The sequence below is a fragment of the Strix uralensis genome, chromosome 2 (assembly GCF_047716275.1).
Source record: "Strix uralensis isolate ZFMK-TIS-50842 chromosome 2, bStrUra1, whole genome shotgun sequence".
Classification (NCBI taxonomy): Eukaryota; Metazoa; Chordata; class Aves; order Strigiformes; family Strigidae; genus Strix; species Strix uralensis.
Window position 1 is genome coordinate 35,229,295 of NC_133973.1, and position 20,397 is coordinate 35,249,691.

The 20,397-nt window shown below is 42.4% G+C and overlaps 2 protein-coding genes across 6 annotated transcripts in view; both read left to right on the forward strand.

The window, feature by feature from the left end:
- DOP1B (DOP1 leucine zipper like protein B) overlaps window positions 1-12,256 on the forward strand; it is a 55,741-nt gene extending 43,485 nt beyond the window's left edge. For 3 of the 5 annotated variants that reach the window (XM_074858296.1, XM_074858297.1, XM_074858294.1), the window contains 8 exons: window positions 5,348-5,494; window positions 5,916-5,977; window positions 6,903-7,031; window positions 7,545-7,681; window positions 8,033-8,088; window positions 8,519-8,668; window positions 9,123-9,252; window positions 9,945-12,256. In XM_074858296.1, coding sequence (XP_074714397.1) covers window positions 5,348-5,494; window positions 5,916-5,977; window positions 6,903-7,031; window positions 7,545-7,681; window positions 8,033-8,088; window positions 8,519-8,668; window positions 9,123-9,252; window positions 9,945-10,202 — 1,069 coding nt within the window. In that variant the 3' untranslated portion in view covers window positions 10,203-12,256. Of the gene's footprint in view, window positions 1-5,347; window positions 5,495-5,915; window positions 5,978-6,902; window positions 7,032-7,544; window positions 7,682-8,032; window positions 8,089-8,518; window positions 8,669-9,122; window positions 9,253-9,944 lie in introns of those variants that run through there. The other 2 variants (XM_074858298.1, XR_012627481.1) reach the window with 2 other exon arrangements.
- Window positions 12,257-15,465: 3,209 nt separating this feature from the next.
- MORC3 (MORC family CW-type zinc finger 3) overlaps window positions 15,466-20,397 on the forward strand; it is a 30,692-nt gene continuing 25,760 nt past the window's right edge. Inside the window, exon 1 of the mRNA XM_074858307.1 lies at window positions 15,466-15,607. Within this exon, the coding sequence (XP_074714408.1) occupies window positions 15,569-15,607 (39 nt within the window). The 5' untranslated portion in view covers window positions 15,466-15,568. The remainder of the gene's footprint in view (window positions 15,608-20,397) is intronic.

Consider the following 20,397-nt stretch of genomic DNA (forward strand, 5'->3'; position numbering starts at 1 on the left):
GCCTTAGTTTTCTGGTGATCTTACAGCTTGAATGATGACCCGTCCTCCGCAGTAGGGTAATACAAAACTTCCCTTTTGGGAGGATTATCTTACATTTCCAATAAGTTTATGCTAATAATGCTAAATCCCTTCTTATCATAGACATCTAAGAGTAGTCTGTCAACCCTGCCATACCACATGTTTGCAGCATTAGAGACATTGCCATGTTCTGCATTAAATTGTGGTTTTGTGCTTTTAGAGTGTTTTTCCTGACCATTCTTTTTCCTGCAATGGATGATCAGAATTCAGGATAATACTTGGTGACTACGTTAACATTAGCAATTTGATTAGAGCAGTAGTGTAGTTTTGAAGCGAATCTCTTGATTTGTCTCCATTTATGAAAAGCTGGATCGGTATGCCAAGCAGTTTTAGTGCATGAACTAAATTCCTTTTGGAGGAAACTAATAGAAGCTGCTATACAAAAGTGACCCATCAAGGCTCGCTAATTCCTGACTGCACTGCTGTGAGGAGATCTTGCTCATACATACCAGATGTGCCAGCAGAAGGCTGTCAAACTTGGGACATCCTGAAGCTGTTCTTGTGAGCCAAGTTATCCTGCCCTACTGCTTCTGTCTACTGCGGGCCCTTAGCTGTTCACTGCAACTGATACCTGTCTTTCTGTTGCTTCTTCCTTATCCTTCTGGGTTTCTTCTGACATGTCATCCCTTGCTATTTTATCTGCCCTGTTGCCTTTCTCCACTGCTGAATGCTATTACTTTTATTGTCCTTTACTATCATTGCTTTTCAATTTCTGCCAATTCTGCCAACCTTTTCTGCCTGTTGGGGAAGAAAGGTGACAAGGAAACAGTGCCACTGCTGAGTCTTTCCTGTGAAGTGATCAAAAGTTTGTTGGTAGTCTGGATGAAGACCAGAACAGCAATCAGAGATGAGGAACAGCACAGCAGACATGTGTCCACTGCAGAAAGCTGGAAGAAATCTTCGAGTACCTGCTCACCGCCAAGCCTGCAGCCCATTTCAACTCAAGTCTGAGGATCACCATGCAGTAGTATCTAGAGGGGTGCATACTGTCCCTGAACCCTACAGGACAATCTGGCCAGGGGCACATCCGTGGACCCTTTTCATCCACAGACTCCTTTCCACACCACAGCTGGCTTCAGGAGAGCTGTTGGTTAAAACCCAGGTATGTGTACAGATGTTCATTTTAATGGTGACTTTGTGAGTGAATTAATTAATGCTTTCATTTTTGGTGGAAATTAAGGTATTTTGTTCAGACCAGTAGCGTAGCTCTATGAATCATTGCTTTGACCGCAAAGGTTGCTTTGTCTTTAGAAGAAGTTGCCCTGGAACCATGAGATGTGATATAAATCTTCCATGTATCAGTCACCTGTGTCAGAAACTGTGGGTTCTGCCCGTGGGCCTGTCTCGGGCCAGGCTGGGGCTCAGCTGTGTGCACAGCACCTGGGGATAATGCAGCCCCCTCCAGGCTCCTGCGGTAAGAGCATGCTGCCAGGGTCTTTTCCCCACCAGGCAGGGCAGGCTGATGGTCTGGTGCCGGCAGCGTTTATTCAGAGCATAAAGCAGTCTCTTAACTGAGGAGCCATGGAGTGTTGTGGTGACACTCAATTTGCTTTGCATACAAATAAGCCACAAATATCACTGTCTGTCCCACCGTTGCCCAGGCACTGGCAGTGGGCATCAGTAATGCAGCCTCACCTGCGAGGCTTCGACTCCACAGGGCACAAAGCATGGTACTGCCCTTGTCCCTGGTTGTGGCAGACAGCCTGCTGCGGGCACTCAGCTGGGGCCATGCATCTCCCATGGTTTTAGGAGTAAAAGGGACACTGTCACGTCTGCTGACATGTCATTGCTGCTCACAGAGCTCTGAATCCATGGCATGTCCTAACCTTATCCAGCAAACTTCTGTGTTGAGGATTCTGAGTATTGATTGCAGGTAGAGGGACATCCCATACTGTTGCATGTCCCCTCAAGCACACAGCCCTAGGTTATTCCTTGGTCTGGGCAGGCAGGAGCATGGCATGGAGCACATTGAGAGCACACACTGACAGGAGGTCCTCTCTGTGCTCAAAAGCCTTAATCTTGGCTCCTTGAAGAAAACCAGAAGCTAGGAGGAGGAAGGCCACAGACAAGAAACTATCATGTATCCTAAAAGGCACTCGGGGACTGATGAGTTTGCTCTTCTCTCCTCCACAGAGTCCTGCGAGGAGGGAGTTGCAGTGGATGTCACTCCTCCTTGTTCCCATGCCACTGTGGGCAGGAGGCAGTACGCACCCCACGGGGCTACCTTTGAGCACCCAGAGGCCAAGATGGTGCTGCAGAGAGAGGAAGATGATGGAAGCTGTAGTGGAAAGGCATCTGCAGGATGCTGAGCATGACTGACATGGCTCACATGATACCAGACTGGCAAAAGCCTGGGAGCAGGAGGCTCTGAAGAGATGGGAGAAGGACAGCCCCAGCAGGAGGACCACTGAACTATCTTCCCTGGCAGTGGTGGTTGTTGGGCACTTGCTGGAAGAAGCAGCTCTGCCTGCTGCATGGCTGATGCCTGGGCGGACAGCAGAGCCCCCATCCATGTGTACAAGTCAGGTTGGAAGGGTGAGATCTAGTAAGAGGCATGGAGACTATAAGGCCCTTTCCTGCCCTCTCCATTCCCACCAGCATTGTGCTAGTTTGGCCTTGTTGGCCGAATTCTGTTAATTATGTGTCTGTATGGACCCTGTTGGCCCACAGGGGAACATACATGGTTGTGTTTGTCCTCTCCTCTTTTTCCATTCTGGTAAGGTATGAGCTGTATTTCCCCCAGGAACTGAAATCTGTTGTTTGGGCTTTGTGACAGCTGTTTCTGTTTAGCTATAGGTGTTTCTCCCATCTAGGTTTTTGGCCTTAACTTAAAGCTCCCCTTTCTGTGTATGTTAGGTAATGGAAAGAGGCTGTGGGATGGGGCCGCAGAACACTGGACAGGTCACAGGACCCATCATGAAGTAGAAAGAGTACAATATCTCCCTACACTCTGCAATTTTTTTCAGCCAAAAGCATAGGTATGGGAGAGATGGATGATATCCTCTGTCAGCTGAACAGTATAACCCCTTTCCCACAGGGACAGGAGGAGGGAGAGGAGAATGTTTCCTTTCTGTGCGGGTTTCCTTCTATCTTCCAGGGCCTTATCAGCTGGTCCTGCTTCCTCAGCCTTTCTCAGGCATTCCCCCCCACCTTCCCACCCCGTTTCTCCTAGTGCTATTCACAGATCTCTTAGAAGGCAAATCCTCCTTTGTGGCAGGAAGCAACCCTCTCCTTCCCTTCCCTGCTTGCCCCCAGTTCTGCTTATCTGAGTTGCAGCTGCTCCTGCTGTAGCAGGTATCAGGCTTCCCCTCCTCCTGGCTGCCACCTTTTGGCTACTACGTTTTTCTGAGCAGACCAATCTATACTGAGGTGTGGGAGAGCATCACCCACAGCTCGCAGGGATCAGGGAGGGAAGGGAGATTGTCTCAAGCGTTATTAGGTCACAATCAAAACCATGAGCTGATATACAGCAAAGAGAAAAAAAAAGGTGTAGAGAGTCAGGGAAGATATAACCAGAGTAATCAAGCATGCCTAAATGGGATGATGGGTTGAGTGTCGCTGGGAACTGAGCAAGTAAAGTCAGCAAGCCTCAGGGTGCAGCAGGGGTGGAAGACATTTCCATGCTCCCTCTCAAGGGGGATTGATTAAAAATGATGCAGAGAAATTCTGGGAAGCTATTCTTTTCTATTCATTATATTTGTGCATTTTTCATTGTATCTACTGCAATGTCTTCTACCTACTTCAACCCTAACCAAGTCAGTCAGATTCTTGATCTATTGAGTGTATGTCACTCTTGTTGACCAGGGCATATACCATCATGCACACATATCTGATACCCTCACCATTTGCAGAAGATATTGAAAAGACTGCATACAGACACCACTGAAACTGTTTCTGGAATGCTGTTGTCACCCTGCTGTGCTGGGCCTGCTGTGAGCCAGCGGCTGCAAGCCAAACACTCGTTCCATCTCTGCCCTGTGTGTGGAAATGCACAGTTAAAATTGGCATGGACAGCACTGCTGTCAGGATGTGAACTGGTACAGGGGATAAATAATGACTTCTGCAATGCAAATGGAGATCTGAACGCCAGGAGTCAGCTGGCTTTTTTTTTTTTTAACTTGAAAGGATTATACTACCATCCCCTTTGATCTGACAGATGGTTCAAAAGGCATAAGCCTCAGAGTCCTGATGAAGTTGCTGAGATGCCTACAGATGTCCCTTGATGATTCTCCAGTGTCAGCCTGGCAAGGCCAGCAGTCCATCTCAGCTGTATAGCCATAACCATAGTGAGATGGTTACTAGTTAAGAATGTGAAGCCTCCATCAGGCCCAAAGATGTGCTGGATGATTTTCATGTTACTCTTATGTGTTGCTCAGCAGTTGGACTATAACCTCCAAGACTGTCTTCATGCCCCTGTCCTCCCCAGCTTGGCAGGAGCTTGGTTGCAGGGCTCCACAAAAAACCAATAGCCTCCCCCTTGAAAACACAGGGGCTGCTGAAGCCTTCTGTGAAGGTGTGGTGCCACCTCACAACAGAGGACCTTGACAGCATCCCTTCTCAACCAAAAGTCACATTCCTGCCAGTTTGAGCACCACCTCACCAATCCGAAACCTTTTTTCAGCTGTGGGCAAAGCAGTTACCGTAGCAAGGATTTGTAGCAGGATGCTGCTTGGCATCTGTGTCTTCAGTGAAATTGAGGTGCCAGAGGACAAGCAACAGTTCATGCAGTCTCTTCACCTTGCTCCTACCAGTTTCGACTTGAGCCCCATGCTCCTTTCCTACTGCGCCTTGTAGAGCATGGTGTCCAGATTTGTGGTGGCATGGTGCATAGGGCAGCAGAAGGAGCAAAAGGCTTATGTGTGAGATTTTTATACAGGTGATGACATGAGAACTGATGCATGTTACCTGGGTGACAGATGAAGTCTAGTGTAGTACCTTCCAAAGGGGGCTGCTGACAAGAATTCAAAGCTTATTGGAAACTTTTGGGGAAGTTTTGAACCACGTCTGTAGTGGAGACAGGCAGTACTGTGATACATCTAATCTGAAAATATCTCTCCAAACCAGGTACACTGGAAATGGGAGGAGTTTCTGCACAAACGCTTTTGATCTACTGCTCTGCTGCTGCTCCAAGTTATGAGCTAATGTTGACATAGCCTGTTACTGAGAGAATTTGGTTAGAAGTTCTGGGGAACCCCAGAGTTAATTTTCTGGTTACATAAACTTCACTTAAAAAATATATATATTTATCACTATTGTTCTCTTCCCCCAGTGCCTACAACATTCCAAGTTTTCGTGCTGGTGCTCAGTTGCTCAGCTCATTGAGTGGATATGCCTATACCAAGCGAGCGTGGAAAAAGGAAGTTGTCGAGTTGTATATGGATCCAGCTTTCTTCCAGATGGACACTTCATGCACTCAGTAAGACATGAGATTGCAGCACTCCAAGATTCTATTCTTAATTTGCAAAGAGAGGCTTTAAAGGAGAATGGCTAATATTGGAAAGAAAATTCTGTTTAGCACTTTCTTACAGAATGTAATAATGATAAAAATGGGTCTCAACAACTAACTCTACTAATGCATTATAAGCACTGAAGTTTTCATTATACTGCAGAAGAATAAACTTGTCTCATGCTGATATTCCCTTTAGTGGTTAGGGAGCTGCATACAGTAGAGCTGGAGGACCTAGAATGCAGTGTGAGTTAAACCAGATAAGAGTCTGCATATTGAATACCATTTGGAAACTGTTTCCTTGTACGAAATGTTTGACCAAAATATTTTTTGAGGTGAATCTATACCAAAGCTTTCTCTGGTTACCTAATTCCTTCTATATCTTATTCAGTTGGAGATCCATTATTGATCATCTTCTAACACACGAGAAAACTATGTTTAAAGATTTGATGAGTAAGTATCAGCTACTGATAACTTATTTCTACATTAATTTGAAATCTATTTGCATTTGAGCTATTGGGTACATTTTTAATATACTAAAGTATCAATAAAATGCAGACAATGTATTTGCATAATTGAGTATGTTGTCAACTTTATTCACAGCTAAAAGCTGTGCTAAGTTAATTCTGTATTTTGGTCACATCTAAAACACCCCATAAGTATTTTTGTTCTAGAAATGCTAATTGAACTCCTGCATTCACATTTTGCTATAATTTTAAGTTACTGAATTGTGACCTTTTGCAGCTGTTCCCTGTTAGAAAGCAAGGAGACTTTGGCTAACTTTTCAGGTGTGTGTATATTGGCATCGAGGTGTAGGAATGTGATGCACCAGTACAGCAAACCTTTGAGCAACATGCTTTGGCCTCTAATTCAGGCTTGAGGAGAGTATAGAAGAAAGTGGGTGAAGGGGTAGGATAGAGCCCCTTAAATTTGTATGAAGCTTCAAAAGAAAAAGCAGCTTTAGTCTCTTTTTCAGATCTTTTAAAACAATATTTGAAGGGTTACAGTGCAAGATTAATTCATAATGCACTTTATTTTAACAATATGTATTTTTAAACTTTCTCCTTTTTTTTTCTCAGTAAGTCTTAAAGCTCTGAGATCTATGGATTTAGGAGACTGAAAAGAGGGGAAGATTCATGAACATAAGGGCAGAAACAGGGGTTCAAAATACTGGATGGCCTCATTGGAGCTGCAGTGCTTCTTTCATATATAATTTTTCTGCTAGTGTGAGCAGATCTGGATCAACACCAATTTATTATTCCAATTAGTAGACCTAAAGAGAGTTTTTCTTTTCAAAATATTTCTGAACATAGGAATTGTTTTCAGCCCAAAACACAAGAAGTCTTTATAGGGTAGGTAATACTTATCTCTGTTACAGATATGCAGAGCAGCGCCTTAAAACTGTACCCAAGTTTTGAGCAAAAAGCAATGTTGTTAAAGCGGCAAGCTTTTGCTGTCTTTAGTGGAGAGATTGATCAGTATCATCTCTATCTTCCCTTAATACAAGGTAAGATTTTTAATTTCACCTATTTTTTTTTCAGCTGTAACACATACATAAATTGTGTAAGAAAGGAATGTCACCGATTTTCCAACACATACTTCAATTTTTAAAAAGTTTTTAACAAAATTTACGATGCTGTGAATCTCTGAATTCTAACAAATAAATAATCTCATTAAGAGGGAGACAGGAATCCAGGTTTCAAAGCCTTTGGTCTGGAAATATAACTGGAAACATGATTATTTTGTGGCAATCTTCCAGACACTCTTGGACTGTTGTTGTTCTCCTTAAATGTCAGTTTTGACAAAATTTTGCCCAGTATAAAACCACCATGTCTACGGACTTTTTCTGAATCACAGTTTTGTTAATAGAGTGCAAGGGACTCAACCCCAAACTGGTGATAAAGCACAAATTTTGTTTTGCCAGCTTCTACATTTTTTATTTTCTGAAACAACACATGTTTAGGAAAATACTACTCTTTTTTGGTTGGTTGGTTTTTTACCTTTTTAATGTTTATTTCAGAACGACTGACCGAGAACCTCCGTGTTGGGCAGACTTCTATAGTTGCTGCACAGATGTTTCTCTTCTTCAGGGTTCTTTTGTTAAGGATTTCTCCTCAGCATCTAACCTCATTGTGGCCAATTATGGTAACTGAATTGGTAAGGAATAAATAGTTATTTGAAACTAATTAGTTTGTGTTTTGTCCCTTTTCACCTTTTTCTTCCTCCCAAATACACCCCTTGTTTGAAAAAGGAAATGTTTTCATAGTTTCGCAGTAGGCTTATAATTTGGGAAAAGAATTAACATTGTCATTAGGAAATACCTTGTTGATTAACTTTGTTGTTGTTGCTACTGTAATCTCTTGCATGATTTGTTAATTTGTAGCAAGTCATAAGAGTACATTAAGAGTCCTTATGTATTGAGTTCCTTATACTACATGAAGCATATCTTTTTTGTGATTGAGTTGTATGAACATTTCAGCATCCCATAAATAATTTATTTCTTTAAAGATTCAGACATTTCTACAGCTGGAAGAAGATTTAACTGAGGAAGATGAACCATCAAAGTAAGAATTACCATTTGTCTGATCGAAAACTTGGGAAACCTGATAATGATTGTGCTTGTTCACTATCTGCAATTTTTTAATTAATTAATTAATTCTCTGGGATAGGGAGGAGACAACAGGATAGCTAAAATAGCAATATGTTCAAAAAACTTAAGTACCACTTATTAGTTGCATACAAAAATAGAAGAGGTGCTAAGTCAGCATTTGAATATTTTAACATGTTGCCATTTTTAAAAAATATTTTAGATTACTTTTTCTTCTAACAGCCTTTTATATTAATCATAGTACTCATGCAGAATAAAAATAGGTTTTCTTGTGCATAAGTGCAAGTGCTCATTTGTGTAAATGTGTACATTTCTCTTTTGCTGAATGAAAAACATTTAGTGGTTTTATGTTTTAATGGTATGTTTCTTAATTGTAACTAACACAGGAGCAACAGCAAAATAAGCAAACAGAAAGTTTCAGGTGATGGCAGTGGATCTGACATACAGCAGAATGAGCTTTCCTTGTACTTATCAGCTTGTAAGTTTTTGGACACAGCACTTTCATTTCCACCTGACAGGATGCAGTTGTTTCAAATGTAAGTCCTCTAATTACTTACCTGTTCTCCAGGTTGTTACCATTCTTATCCTTTAAAGTAATTCCAGATTGATTTTCTTCTAGACTTAATTTTGCCATCAGAAGTGCAAATGTTGATACTTAGACAAATGTAATTTGGGGCATTTGTCAGTGTAGGAGGATTTCACCATCCTCATTAGGAGGTTCTCTAACCTGGAGAAACTGGGAGAAGAGGAAGATGGAGACTGTTCTTTGTTTTCCTTTTGCACACACTCGGGATTATTTTGGAGCCAGCTGCACTGAAATACTGACATGATAGTAACGTCCTTGTTCATTAAGTTTGGCTCTGGTAGTAGCATAAAATTATAGTTATGACAGCTCTTTCTGTAAACAAACCAGAGCTCTACTAAACTTTGTATGATCCAAACAAGGATTTTTATTCCCTGTCTTCCTATCAAGTAATCCATTTGTTTCAGGTACAAATGGGCATTTGTCCCAGAGGTGGACACAGAGTCATCTACTGTGACCTCTCATCTGGTAGAAAATCACCAGGAATGCAAACCACACATTATAAGAATCATGGATCTGCTGAAGATGAGATATGGGGTAAAGAAAGAATGCTTCACTTGAATCTTTTTTTTTTTTTAATCCATTAACTTACTTTTCTAAACAAGTGACAAGATATTAAGTTAGGCAAGAGGTTTTTAGATATTCTAATAAAATTAATGAGGCTTTTAGAAATTAGAGGCTTTTAGAAATTATCTGCCTGCTTTCACATATATGTCTTGAAGGTGTCAGATTGCTTTTGAGTGCAAGGGAACAACAGACAGTTTTCCTGTTGTTCCCTTAAATCTGCCCACAACCACCCAGTGAAAACAATTTATCTCAGACAGGACCAGTATTTATAAAAAAGAGCATGCTTGCTTCGTCAAAAAAGTTTACCATAATAGCATTTTAAATTACCATTAAAGTTTCATATTAATTCTTCCAGAAAAGGAAATAGGGGCATTAGTGTTTATCAGAGATATCTCTGTATTCTGTTGTTGTTTGATATCTAATTCTGAAGGCTAGTTCAAATTTGCAGTGTTCTGAACTTCTGAGACTTTCATTTAATGGAACCTTGAATCCAAATATGGAAGTAACTCAGTATACGATCTCTACCATTTATATTGTGATACCGTTGTAGGTTGTGGATCTCTTAGTATGAAAAAAGTGTATAGTACAGGGTTCAGACAAGCCATAACAACATTGTTTCTTCATGCAAAACCTTCAGTAAATCCCTGTTTGTTTGTTTACAGGAAACAAACAACACTGAGGGAATTTCCAAGAAGCACAAATTTCCTCTTTTGAACTTCCGCTCTGTATCTAGCATCACCCAGCTTATGCCCTTCTTCAAGACTCTCTGTTGCGCGTTTACAACAAGCAGGAATGAATCCCAGAATTCACATACTTCTGCATCTCTCTCTGTGGACTATGTTGGCAGTAATGGCATAAAGATCTTGCAACAGCTTGAAGAGAGTGTTGAATGTGACTTCCTTGAAAACATGGAAAGTTAAGCCACACATTGGACACTTGGCTCGCGGTGAATAAATAGCGAAAAAAGGGAAAACTTTACTGAAATTCTCTTCTTTTTTCCCCAGTTTTGAAACTACATTTTGGGTTTTCTTCCTGCAGTTGTGGAGTGCTCTTCAATAATCCAAGCTTCTGAGTTGGTGTTAAAAAGCAGGATTCTTCAGTTCCTGTGGGAGAAACAAAAAAGTACAGTTTAGTGGTAATTTATCATAGTTACTGTATTCTTTTACTTGTTTTCAATGTGAAGGATTAAAGAGATTTTGTAAATAAAGGAAGAATATTTTTGACTTGGTGAAAGTAGCAACTGTACCATTTATCCAGTAACTTCTCAAGTATGTATTTTAAACTGCTTTTGGAACTATGTTCTAAAAGTAAATTTAAGAAAAAGCTAATATTGCATGTCAGTGTACAGTCAGTTTGCACATAAGCCATTTCCTGAGGTTAAAGCCTGCTTCTACTTCTCCTTTCTTTAACTTGTCCTAAAACTTACCAACTTCTATACAAATCACCTAAATTTCAAACAGATGTATTTTATAAGTCTTAGCATTGTGCAAATAACTGCAGACTTACCATGTTTGTAATTTCAACTCTGTACTATAACAGCATTCTTCAGGATTAGTGATTCCTAAATAAAAGACAAACATGCATAAAAGATATACCTATGCACTAACATTTTGTAATTTACATTATTTGAGGGGTTCTTATTTTAATTAATTGACTAAAAATACTCTAATTGATTTTTTTTTAATTTAAAAAACTTCTTTCAGTGACTAAGGTCACTTTGCAACTTCTGAAATGCAACTAAATGAAGATAATTCTGTAAAGATATAAATTACTGTATACCAACAGCCCAATTAAAATGAAAATAAAATTCTTTTTTTTAAAGAACACTTTTTATAGAAAATAATATATTTGGCTGTTCCAAGGTGTTAAAAGAGGTAGGGAGATCATCACAGCGCCATGACTACAGTAATGCTCAAGGTGCAGCTTATTTCAGAACGGCACTGCTACCACCGCCCAGGAGGTGGGAGACAGGGATTAATTAGTTCTACCACCAAACAGCACAGCTGCATGTCTGAAGGAGGCTTCTTGATGGCCAGCGGTTAAGCACCATCGTAGCAACACATACAACAAAAGGCATAGTAGAATGTTTTTTAAATGAGGAGATGGACTCCATTGAATTTTCATATTTAGTGGATTATCTGACTGAATTTGCAATGCCGATTTGTCTGGGAGGGGAGGTTTATCTTATTTTTCATGGTAAAAAGTTTTGTCTGTTCTGGTTTTTCTTAAACACCTTTGCCTCCAGAAAAATTGGTTTTGTAAGATATACCTGTAGGCTGGTATGTGCTTGAGTTATGGAACATCACAACTGAGGTAAATGTTCTGGGTACTGGAATTCACCACTCTTGTTTTTTGCTAATTAAAAAGGACATACAAAATGTGTGGTTTAATGTCACCAGGTTGCAAGGTCAGGGATTAATTTTTTTCAAAACTCACACGACAAACATGGAAGGCTACTCTGCAGTGGTTTTTACCTACAGATATATGAAGTTTTCATCTTTGCATTATAAACTAAAATAATGAAACACTGAAAAATTGCTTTATTATGATAGTACTGTAATGCTCTATGAAGGTAATAGTATAATAGTTATGCTAAACTTAAATAGCTTCTCTGCATTTTTACAGTTAAGGAAAGTGATAGACTGAAGTGTAATATTGTGTAGTCACTAAGAATTATTTGTATTGATATACTTTATTAATGATCTCTAATGCTGTTGGAATGAGCATAAGTGAAAAGTTATCCTTTTAGAGCATTACTGGAAGACTGAAACAGGATATTTTTAAAATGTTTGTGTTCATTACTTATATATCTTCAGTAATTTTTAAAGAGAGTATTGCTATACTCAAGATGATTTGGTAGTTTTACTTTCAGTTTTCTGGTGGTTGCATTCCATACTTGGTTATTTCCCTTAAAATCCTGATGATATGCTGTCAAACAGGCTATTAAAATCTAAGACAACTTTTGGACATCAAACCTTTTGTTTTACATTCTCCCACAAGCTACAAACCTGTGTCTTCACATAGGTTCATCGCTAACTGGAGGTGGTGAACCAGTTATTTAGATTGAGGGTTTTGTCATCCTTCCCCTTGAAAAAGGGTATGTCCCATTCTGGCTGCCTGTACGTCAGATGTGCGGGGGATCGGACATCAGTCACTTCCTCCTCAGCTGTGGTGGTGAACTTTAAAAACAGAAATCTGTAACTTAGATCTGTATAAGTCTCTAAGATGATCTTACCTTCTACAAAAATACCACTTGCTTCTAACTTCTGCCTTCATACACTTACCTTTGTCCTGTGGTTCTGCAGATGGCTGCTTGAAATGGCCTCGGATATTTATGACTTGCAGAATCTAAATCTTAAGAAGAAAAAAGTTCTTTAAAATTTAGTATATAAGCAGATCTATCATTATAAATAGCATGTGAATAAGGAGGTAAAGGGCTCTAACTAAAAAAAATCCTACTTGGGTGGTGGAGGGGCACAGTTACATAGGCCTAATGGTACCTCTAGCAATGTAGCTTTATTCCTTTTCTATATGGGGCTAACTGTAGTCATTTTACTTACGCTACTGCTGTTAAATCCACATGAAGGAGGATTGTACTGCTCTAACACTGGTACTGCCAAAGCAGAGTAAGTTAACTGTAGATGAATCTGACAAACTTTTACCTAGAACTCAGTATCAAAAACAAGAGAGAAAATGCCTTTGCTTTACTGTATAGTTCTTTGCTTGTTTTCAAAATAACCAAGCTTAGTTTTCTCTTTTGAATACTTCACCTTTGAGATAGCATAGTCACAGTGAATGATACACAGAGGGAGACATATTTAAATACTCAGAAGGATTTCATTTTCCTGAAGGAAAATCATAGTAGGTGCAACCAAGATAACTGCCAAAGAACAGCAGAACTTAAAATACGGGGCATTAAGTAATGATTACGTGTATTCGATACTATATTTGAATGCAATTCTAATGATATTAAATGTTATTTTGAAATACCTTTTAACATGCAATTATCATTTTTCAGACTACCTTTACTGCTCACTCACCAACTGTAATTTTTACCTGATTCTGTAAAAGCTCTCAAATTCACTTTCAATGGGTGAGGGCACTGTACAGAACTCCATAGACCTCAGTTTCGATCCCAGCAGCAGCGGCTCAGTGCTAGTCTGTGCTAGCTCCTACACACGCCTAGGGAACAACTGCGCCACCACCTCACTAACCCCCTCCTCACCAGCCCCTATTGCTCCAGCTCTTACGTCCCTATCTTTTGCATTCCTAAACTTTCCACCCTGAGATCCCAGTCCTGTGGTCTTGGGAAAACTTTTCTGGATTTGTGTGTCTAGAAGAACCACATGGAGCAGATGGAGGAAGCTGCTGCTGCAGTGTCAGGAGATCTCTGATGGACCGATAGGCACTGATCCCCTTATGGAGAAGGCACCTCTCCCCAGCAAATTAGGGAGTGCTGTTGCATAATGCTTCCTCTGTGTACCAGAGCTTTCCAAACTTCAGTCTGTACATTTTTATGTTCAGGGCAAATGCCCTGAAAGTACTACCTTTTTAGTTGGGAGGAAGAAAAATTCCGTACAACTGAGCTTGAACATCTAAAGTGAGAGAAGTATGGCTTCATAGAATCATAGAATGGTTTGGGTTGGAAGGGGCCTTGTGGGAATACAAAGGAAGATTGGCAAGGAGGATTGTAAACACGCTGAAGTAACTTGCAGCTGGGATGTCAAAAAACACATATATCATACTAATTGTTGTTCAGCTTTGTGTGCTTGATGGGTAGAATGTCTGCGTTTAGATAACCTAGGCCTGTGATAGACTCAGAGGCACCTTATCAAACATCCTTGAGATTCCTGGCCTGCTGTGGGAAAGATCAAAGCACGGTGGAAAACTACTCATGTGAAAATCCCCGATACATACAGGCGAAAGCAGCAGGTTCAAGATCTTTTCTTTCTTCTCCTCTTCCTGGCTAGCAAGGACCAAACTCTGTGGTGCCTGTGTCCCTGCTTTGCATGCCTCTGCCCAGGTGCTGCTGCAGGGATTCCCCAAGTCGTGAGGTAACAAGAATAAATTTACTCTTTGCATTTCATCCGTGGTTATGTGGTAATTCCTGCATCCTGCCTGTGTTGGCTCACACAGACCTTAACAATCACCTAGTTCCAACCCCCCTGCCATGGGCAAGGACACCTTCCACTAGACCAGGTTGCTCAAAGCCCCGTCCAACCTGGCCTTGAACACTGTCAGGGCGGGGGCAGCCACAGCTTCTCTGGGCAACCTGTGCCAGTGTCTGACCACCTTCACAGGAAAAAATTTCTTCCTTATATCTAATGTAAATCTATGCTCTGTCATCTTAAAGCTGTTGCCCCTCGTCCTATCCCTACACTCCCTGATAACGTGTCCCTCCCCACCTTTCCTGTAGCCCCCTTTAAGTACTGGAAGGTGCTATAAGGTCTCCCCGGATCCTTCTCTTCTCCAGGCTGAACAACCCCAACTCTCTCAGCCTGTCCTCATAAGGGAGGTGCTCCAGCTCCCTGATCATCTTCGTGGCCTCCTCTGGACCTGTTCCAGCAGGTCCATGTCCTTCTTATGTTGGGGGCCCCAGAGCTGGACACAGCACTGCAGGTGGGGTCTCACCAGAGCGGAGCAGATGGAGAGAATCCCCTCCCTCGACCTGCTGGCCACACTTCTCTTGATGCAGCCCAGGATACGGTTGGCTTTCTGGGCTGTGAGTGCACATTGCTGGGTCACAGCCAGTTTTCCACCCACTAATACCCCCAAGTCTTTCTCCACAGGGCTGCTCTCAACCCACTCTTTGCCCAGCCTGTATTTGTGCTTGGGATTGCCCCGACCCACGGTTTCAATGACTTTGTGAGAGCCGCTTTCCAGATTTCATCCCTTCTCTGTGGTCTGCCCGTCCTTTGCGATGCTGTGTGCTGTACCCTGCACCTCAGAAGCTGCTCACGTTTGATTACACGGCGTGTGTGGAAAATCACGGGCACCTGCTGCACCTGTGCTGGGACATACCGCGGCACGGCAGCCAGCACCACGAAAGCGCTGCCTGTCCCCCGGGGGGCTGCCCCTTCAGGTTTGGCGATGGCAGCAAACCCCCGCCTCCGGTCCGCCGGCGCCTCCTCCTCCCCGCGCCGCCGCCGGGGGCGCGGCCTGGGCGCCAAGGCCCGCCCCTCCCCGGGAGCGGGCGCGCTCGGCGCCGGAAGCGTGCGGGGAGGGGGCGAGGCGGAAGTACGGGCGCTCCGCGCTCCCCGCTCCGGCGCTCGCTGCGGCACAAAAGATGGCGGCGAAAACACAGGGCGGCATCCGCCTCAGCGCGGTGAGTGGCGGCGGGTTCCCGCGCGGCGGCGGGGGAGCCCCTGAGGGGATGTTCGCTCTCTCTGTCCCACCATGCCCGCCCTCCGCCCCCCCGGCGGGGGCGGCGCGGGGTGGGCGCTGCCTGGCAGCTGAGTGGAGCGGGGGTGCCTGCCTGTGCGAGGCCCGCGGCAGCTGAGGGGCAGGCAGCGGCCTGGGGGCAGGGGACGCGGGAGCTGCCGTGCCGCCGCCGCCCCTTGAACCGCTCGTTGCTTTCCCTCAGTGAAAGCGGGGAGCGGAGCCTGCCCGGGCTGGGGGCGACGCCTCGCCGGTCCGTGGGTAAAAAAAAGTTGTTGGCCGAGCGTTGGGAGGGGCGGGCTCCGGAGCCCTTCGCCTAAAATAAACCAGCACCCCCTTCCTGGCCTCAGACTTTTCTCTCGTCGTGTGCTGTGTCCGGCAGCGCCCTTAGCCAGCCCTGGGCGCGCCGCGCCTTGGCCGCTCTCCTGAGGGGAGAAGCCGCGGGTACCGGCAGCCGCCGGCCGTGCGGGGCGGGAAGAGCAGGAGCCCCCGGGGGGCCGCGGTCACCAGCTCCAGGGTGGGGTGGGTGGCGGGCCGTGGGGGCTCCCCGTCGTCGATCTGGGCACAAAAGCAGTAGCTAGTTTGGCTCAGGCTGCGCGGGAGGGGAAGTTACAGTCTGTGGGTGGGTTGGGTTGGTTGTTGGGGGAGGGGAATTTCACAGTCTGTTGTGGTGATGGAGCTATTTGATAAGGTAGTGACCTCTAATTGGAAGCTTGTAACTCAGAATCTTGACTACTTTTTGCAAGAGGCCTAATTACGTTTTAACAAGGGTGATGAATGTGTATGCAGTTAAATCCACTGCTGCATTGTGCTTTTCAGTCACAGTATTGCCCGCAGTTGCTGTCCTTTTGTTGTAATTAATTGGTCGTTTCCTTGTTTGTGGTAATACAAATGATGTTTTTTTAAGCCTTTCTGACTTCAGCTATCTAAGTCACACTTATAGTTACAAACAGCTGGTTCTAACGTTACTTATAGAATAGTGGAAAGAAGCTGAATCATTACAGCAAGTAACTTATAAAACATTTGAGTGAAAAGCATGTTAGTATATTCTCAGCACTGCTTAAATTACCTTAATGTAAATTGCCATGATTGTAGGGGTTAGGTATAAATGTCATCTACTTGAAGTTCAAGAATTACACTTTCATTTCAGGTCTTTAATTCTTGTGTTTGAAATCCACAGTTTGATATATTTTATTAGAGAAGTGTTTTCGTTCTTTAGATAACAGTGTTTTTTTTTAAAAAAAGGAGGGAGGTCTCCCTTTGGTTTTATTGCGTTATTAGTCTTCTTGAGGGGAAAAAATACATCAGTGTTAATAATCAGCCTTTGCAAAAAACCTGCATATCACAAGTCAGACTGCGGAGTTTAAAATTATTCTCAAGTTGAAATCACGTTGACAAGCTGAACTCTTACAGATACAAAGAATGCACTGATACAGATACATGGTCATAGTCTCTTCTGTCAGCAGCTGTTCTTTGGAAATATGTTGGGTTTCACCAAAATATTTCTATGAGTTTCAGAAGCATGTATAAACAACACAGGCAGTATGAGCAGGCCTGGTAACTCATCCCACACTGGCATTCATCTCCTTCTGTTGCTCTGGTACAATTTTTGCTCAGTTGCATGATGAGACAGATCAGGGAAGTGATCCAGGTTAAAAATAAGATTTTAAAAATGGTTGTTAATTTGGATCAGCTCCCTGATGTGGTTCATGACAGACGTGTAACTGGACTAGCATAACTGGGAGGGAGAGGAGGGAAATGGCAGTGGGGTTGTTCCCTAAGAAGTTGTGAAATACTTTTTTAAGATAAGACAGATTGTTCAGTGGTAATTCAATTTGTGCATGCCTTATGATCTGCAAGGGGTGGAAGAGTTCTGCTTTTCTTGGAAAACTTGAATTCCCGAAGCTGTTTGTCATTTTTGAGGGATAAGCTGCTTTATTCTTAAATATTTGCTGGTCATAATTGTAGGAGATGCTTCTCTTAATGCAGTTTAGTACTCCGAAGGAGCGGGAGGTTTGGTTGTATCTCCAAAAGGAATTTGGCTACACTTGGTCTCAGGAGAAAAAATGAAACTGCTCGGCAAAACCCACTTAGTAACAAAATATATTAGGCCCAGTGAACAAAGCAACTGGATCGTCTCAGCTACAGTCATGCTAACGTAGCCAAAAGTGGCTGTTCACCAGGGGACTAACTCTTTCTTACTGTACTTAGTGAACCTCAATTATTCATGAGCCAATTAAAGTGGTGCTTGGATGAAATGAAGTGTAAGGGGACAAAATGGGCTTAAATATTCCCTGATGAGGTCATTGGGAAGTGATGAGTTGTTGTTGACAGCTGGGTAAGCTCTGAAGCAAAAGGTAATGGCCTTAAACCACTATTCTCCATTTTTTAATCTGGTTTTGTTGTGTGCCCTTGTTTCAATGCCTTACAGGAGCATGGTGCTGTCTGCTCTGAGGTACTGTCCCGTCAGCTACCCTGCGGGATACTCGCTTGCCTTTTGCTGTGGGGGGAGATATTAGAGCCAAGGACCAATTTGTTACAGTCCCTATGTTCCGACCCATATCTTCTCATTTGATATACCTGTTCACAAGTTCCCGGTTCTGTGTACCACCTTCCAGCCTGTCTCAAAACCTTACCACTTGAAACAGTGATCCAGAGAAGGTCAGCGTAATTCTGGTGTTTGTTTTTAGAAGATGCTGTTTCTTTAAGATGCTGTTTTCAAAGTTAATCACTAGTATGCAGCAGTGAAATGAAGGATGGAGAAGCGTTGCTTTACACAGGCAACACCTGAAGAGATTTTCTTGCTGTGCACGTGTACGCTTTGTTTCGCAGAAAAAAGGACGTTATTTGTGATTATGTCAGTGTTGGGTGATGCTGAGGTTCCTTCCTTCATCAGCATTGTCTGGTGATCAGGGGAGGCTCACAACTGTGAGTTTATGCCTTTATCAAAACTACAGTCAGGACTTTTTGCCAAGTCTGTATTACTGAGATTACAATGCCAGCAGTAGCTCCAGAGATCCCAGTCTACCTTGTGTATGGTTGGAGTTTTTCACAGGCTAGCAGCAGAGAAATATTTTAGCAGTGAGCTGAGCAGATGCTGAATGCTTGAATGTGCATCTGTGTGGTGGGGTTTTTCTTAAGTGTTAGTGTTTGTGTTTTGACAAGGAGGGATTTCAGGCAGAAAAAAACCCCCAGTTGTTTCTTGTGTATTTTTTAATCATGAAGCTTAGGAAGCAAAGGAGCAAATGCTGCCAGCACTGTAAAAGGTTGAAATGAAGAGAATGATACAGACCTTAAGATCCACTGAGTTACTGTATGGCAGAGGAAGAAACCGAAAGAACCTTTTAACTGTGTGCCATGGAATATGTGAGGTTTCCATTAATAGGCTTGATGTAATTTTCTTCTTGGATTCTAAATTATTTGTAGGTATCTGCTAGGAATTTGAAAGGGACACAGTGACTTAGCTTGACTCAATTTACCAGATTTTATAAAATTGGATTTGTAAAGCACAGATGGCAATGAAGAATGTGATGCCTATTCATACTTGTACTCTAGCTTGATGGAGAAATGGAGGATTAAGTTGCAGTCAGAAACTGTGTCCTGTGTTGTTATGACCTCAGAATCAAGGTGAGGTTTCTTGACAATTTATTTTGATCTGAACTAGGGCGGCTGCTGCTGCCACTGCCTTACTCCCTCTCTGGTACCTGGCTCACCACTCTCGAACTTGCTCAAAGCGTTATTCGTTTTCGCTGATAAATGAACTTGGAGACTTGAAGTGATTGCTTCCTTTTATTTGGACTTTACTAACTATATAAAAGTGCTTGTCAGTGTAGTAGTTCTGTAAAATTTTTGAAGTATGGCTATACTTCATAAGTATGGATATACACTACTCAAATGTTTTTCTGCTTTTATGTATATAATAATGTGGATTATATTGTGTTTTTTGATATAACTGCACTGTATGAGGACTGTTTCCAGCGTTATGTACTCATAGGTGCTGCTTTTTATGCCATCAGCATAACTGTGCTAGCAAGGTTTTGTGTTAAAGGCCTTGTAAAAGTATAATTGCAGATATTCTCTGTGGTAATGCAAATACAGCTGTATCAGTTTCAGCAGTTAAATTTCGCCAAACATTGCATTGACAAATCCTTAAGTTACATGGATATATAGTTCTGGTCTTCCTAGTCTTTTGATCTAGGTGAATATATAGGAACCCAGGCTTTCATAAATTACTTGAAAATACTTTTGTGCTGACATCTATAAGATAATGTCCCATAAATAGGTACTTTATTTGCATGTTCTCAGCTAATCCTAGTAGTGGCTACGTTCATCTGGTTACATCTTACCATAAGTGAGGATACAATGTATGAGATGAAATTGCTAAAAGCACAAATCACTAGTTGAGAGAATCTGACATGTGATTTTGATCAATATGGGCAAAAGAAGCAATGACATCAGACAGTAAGCCACGGAGTATATTAGGTGCTGCTCACTTTTTGGATGAAGTTTAATACTCATGGTTTAAGATGTATGTTTTTAACATTTGAGAGTGTGTGCTTCTGTTTCTAGATTTGAACTAAGGCTTTGATGGGTTCTGTAACCTCTAGCATCAGTATATAGCAATAGTTCCTTACATTTTTATAGAGTTTGATAGGATGACAATATAACCCATGCTCAGAATATAGTATGATACTGTGCTGAATTCTGTATTGCTCTTTTGTCTTCAATAGCTGTATT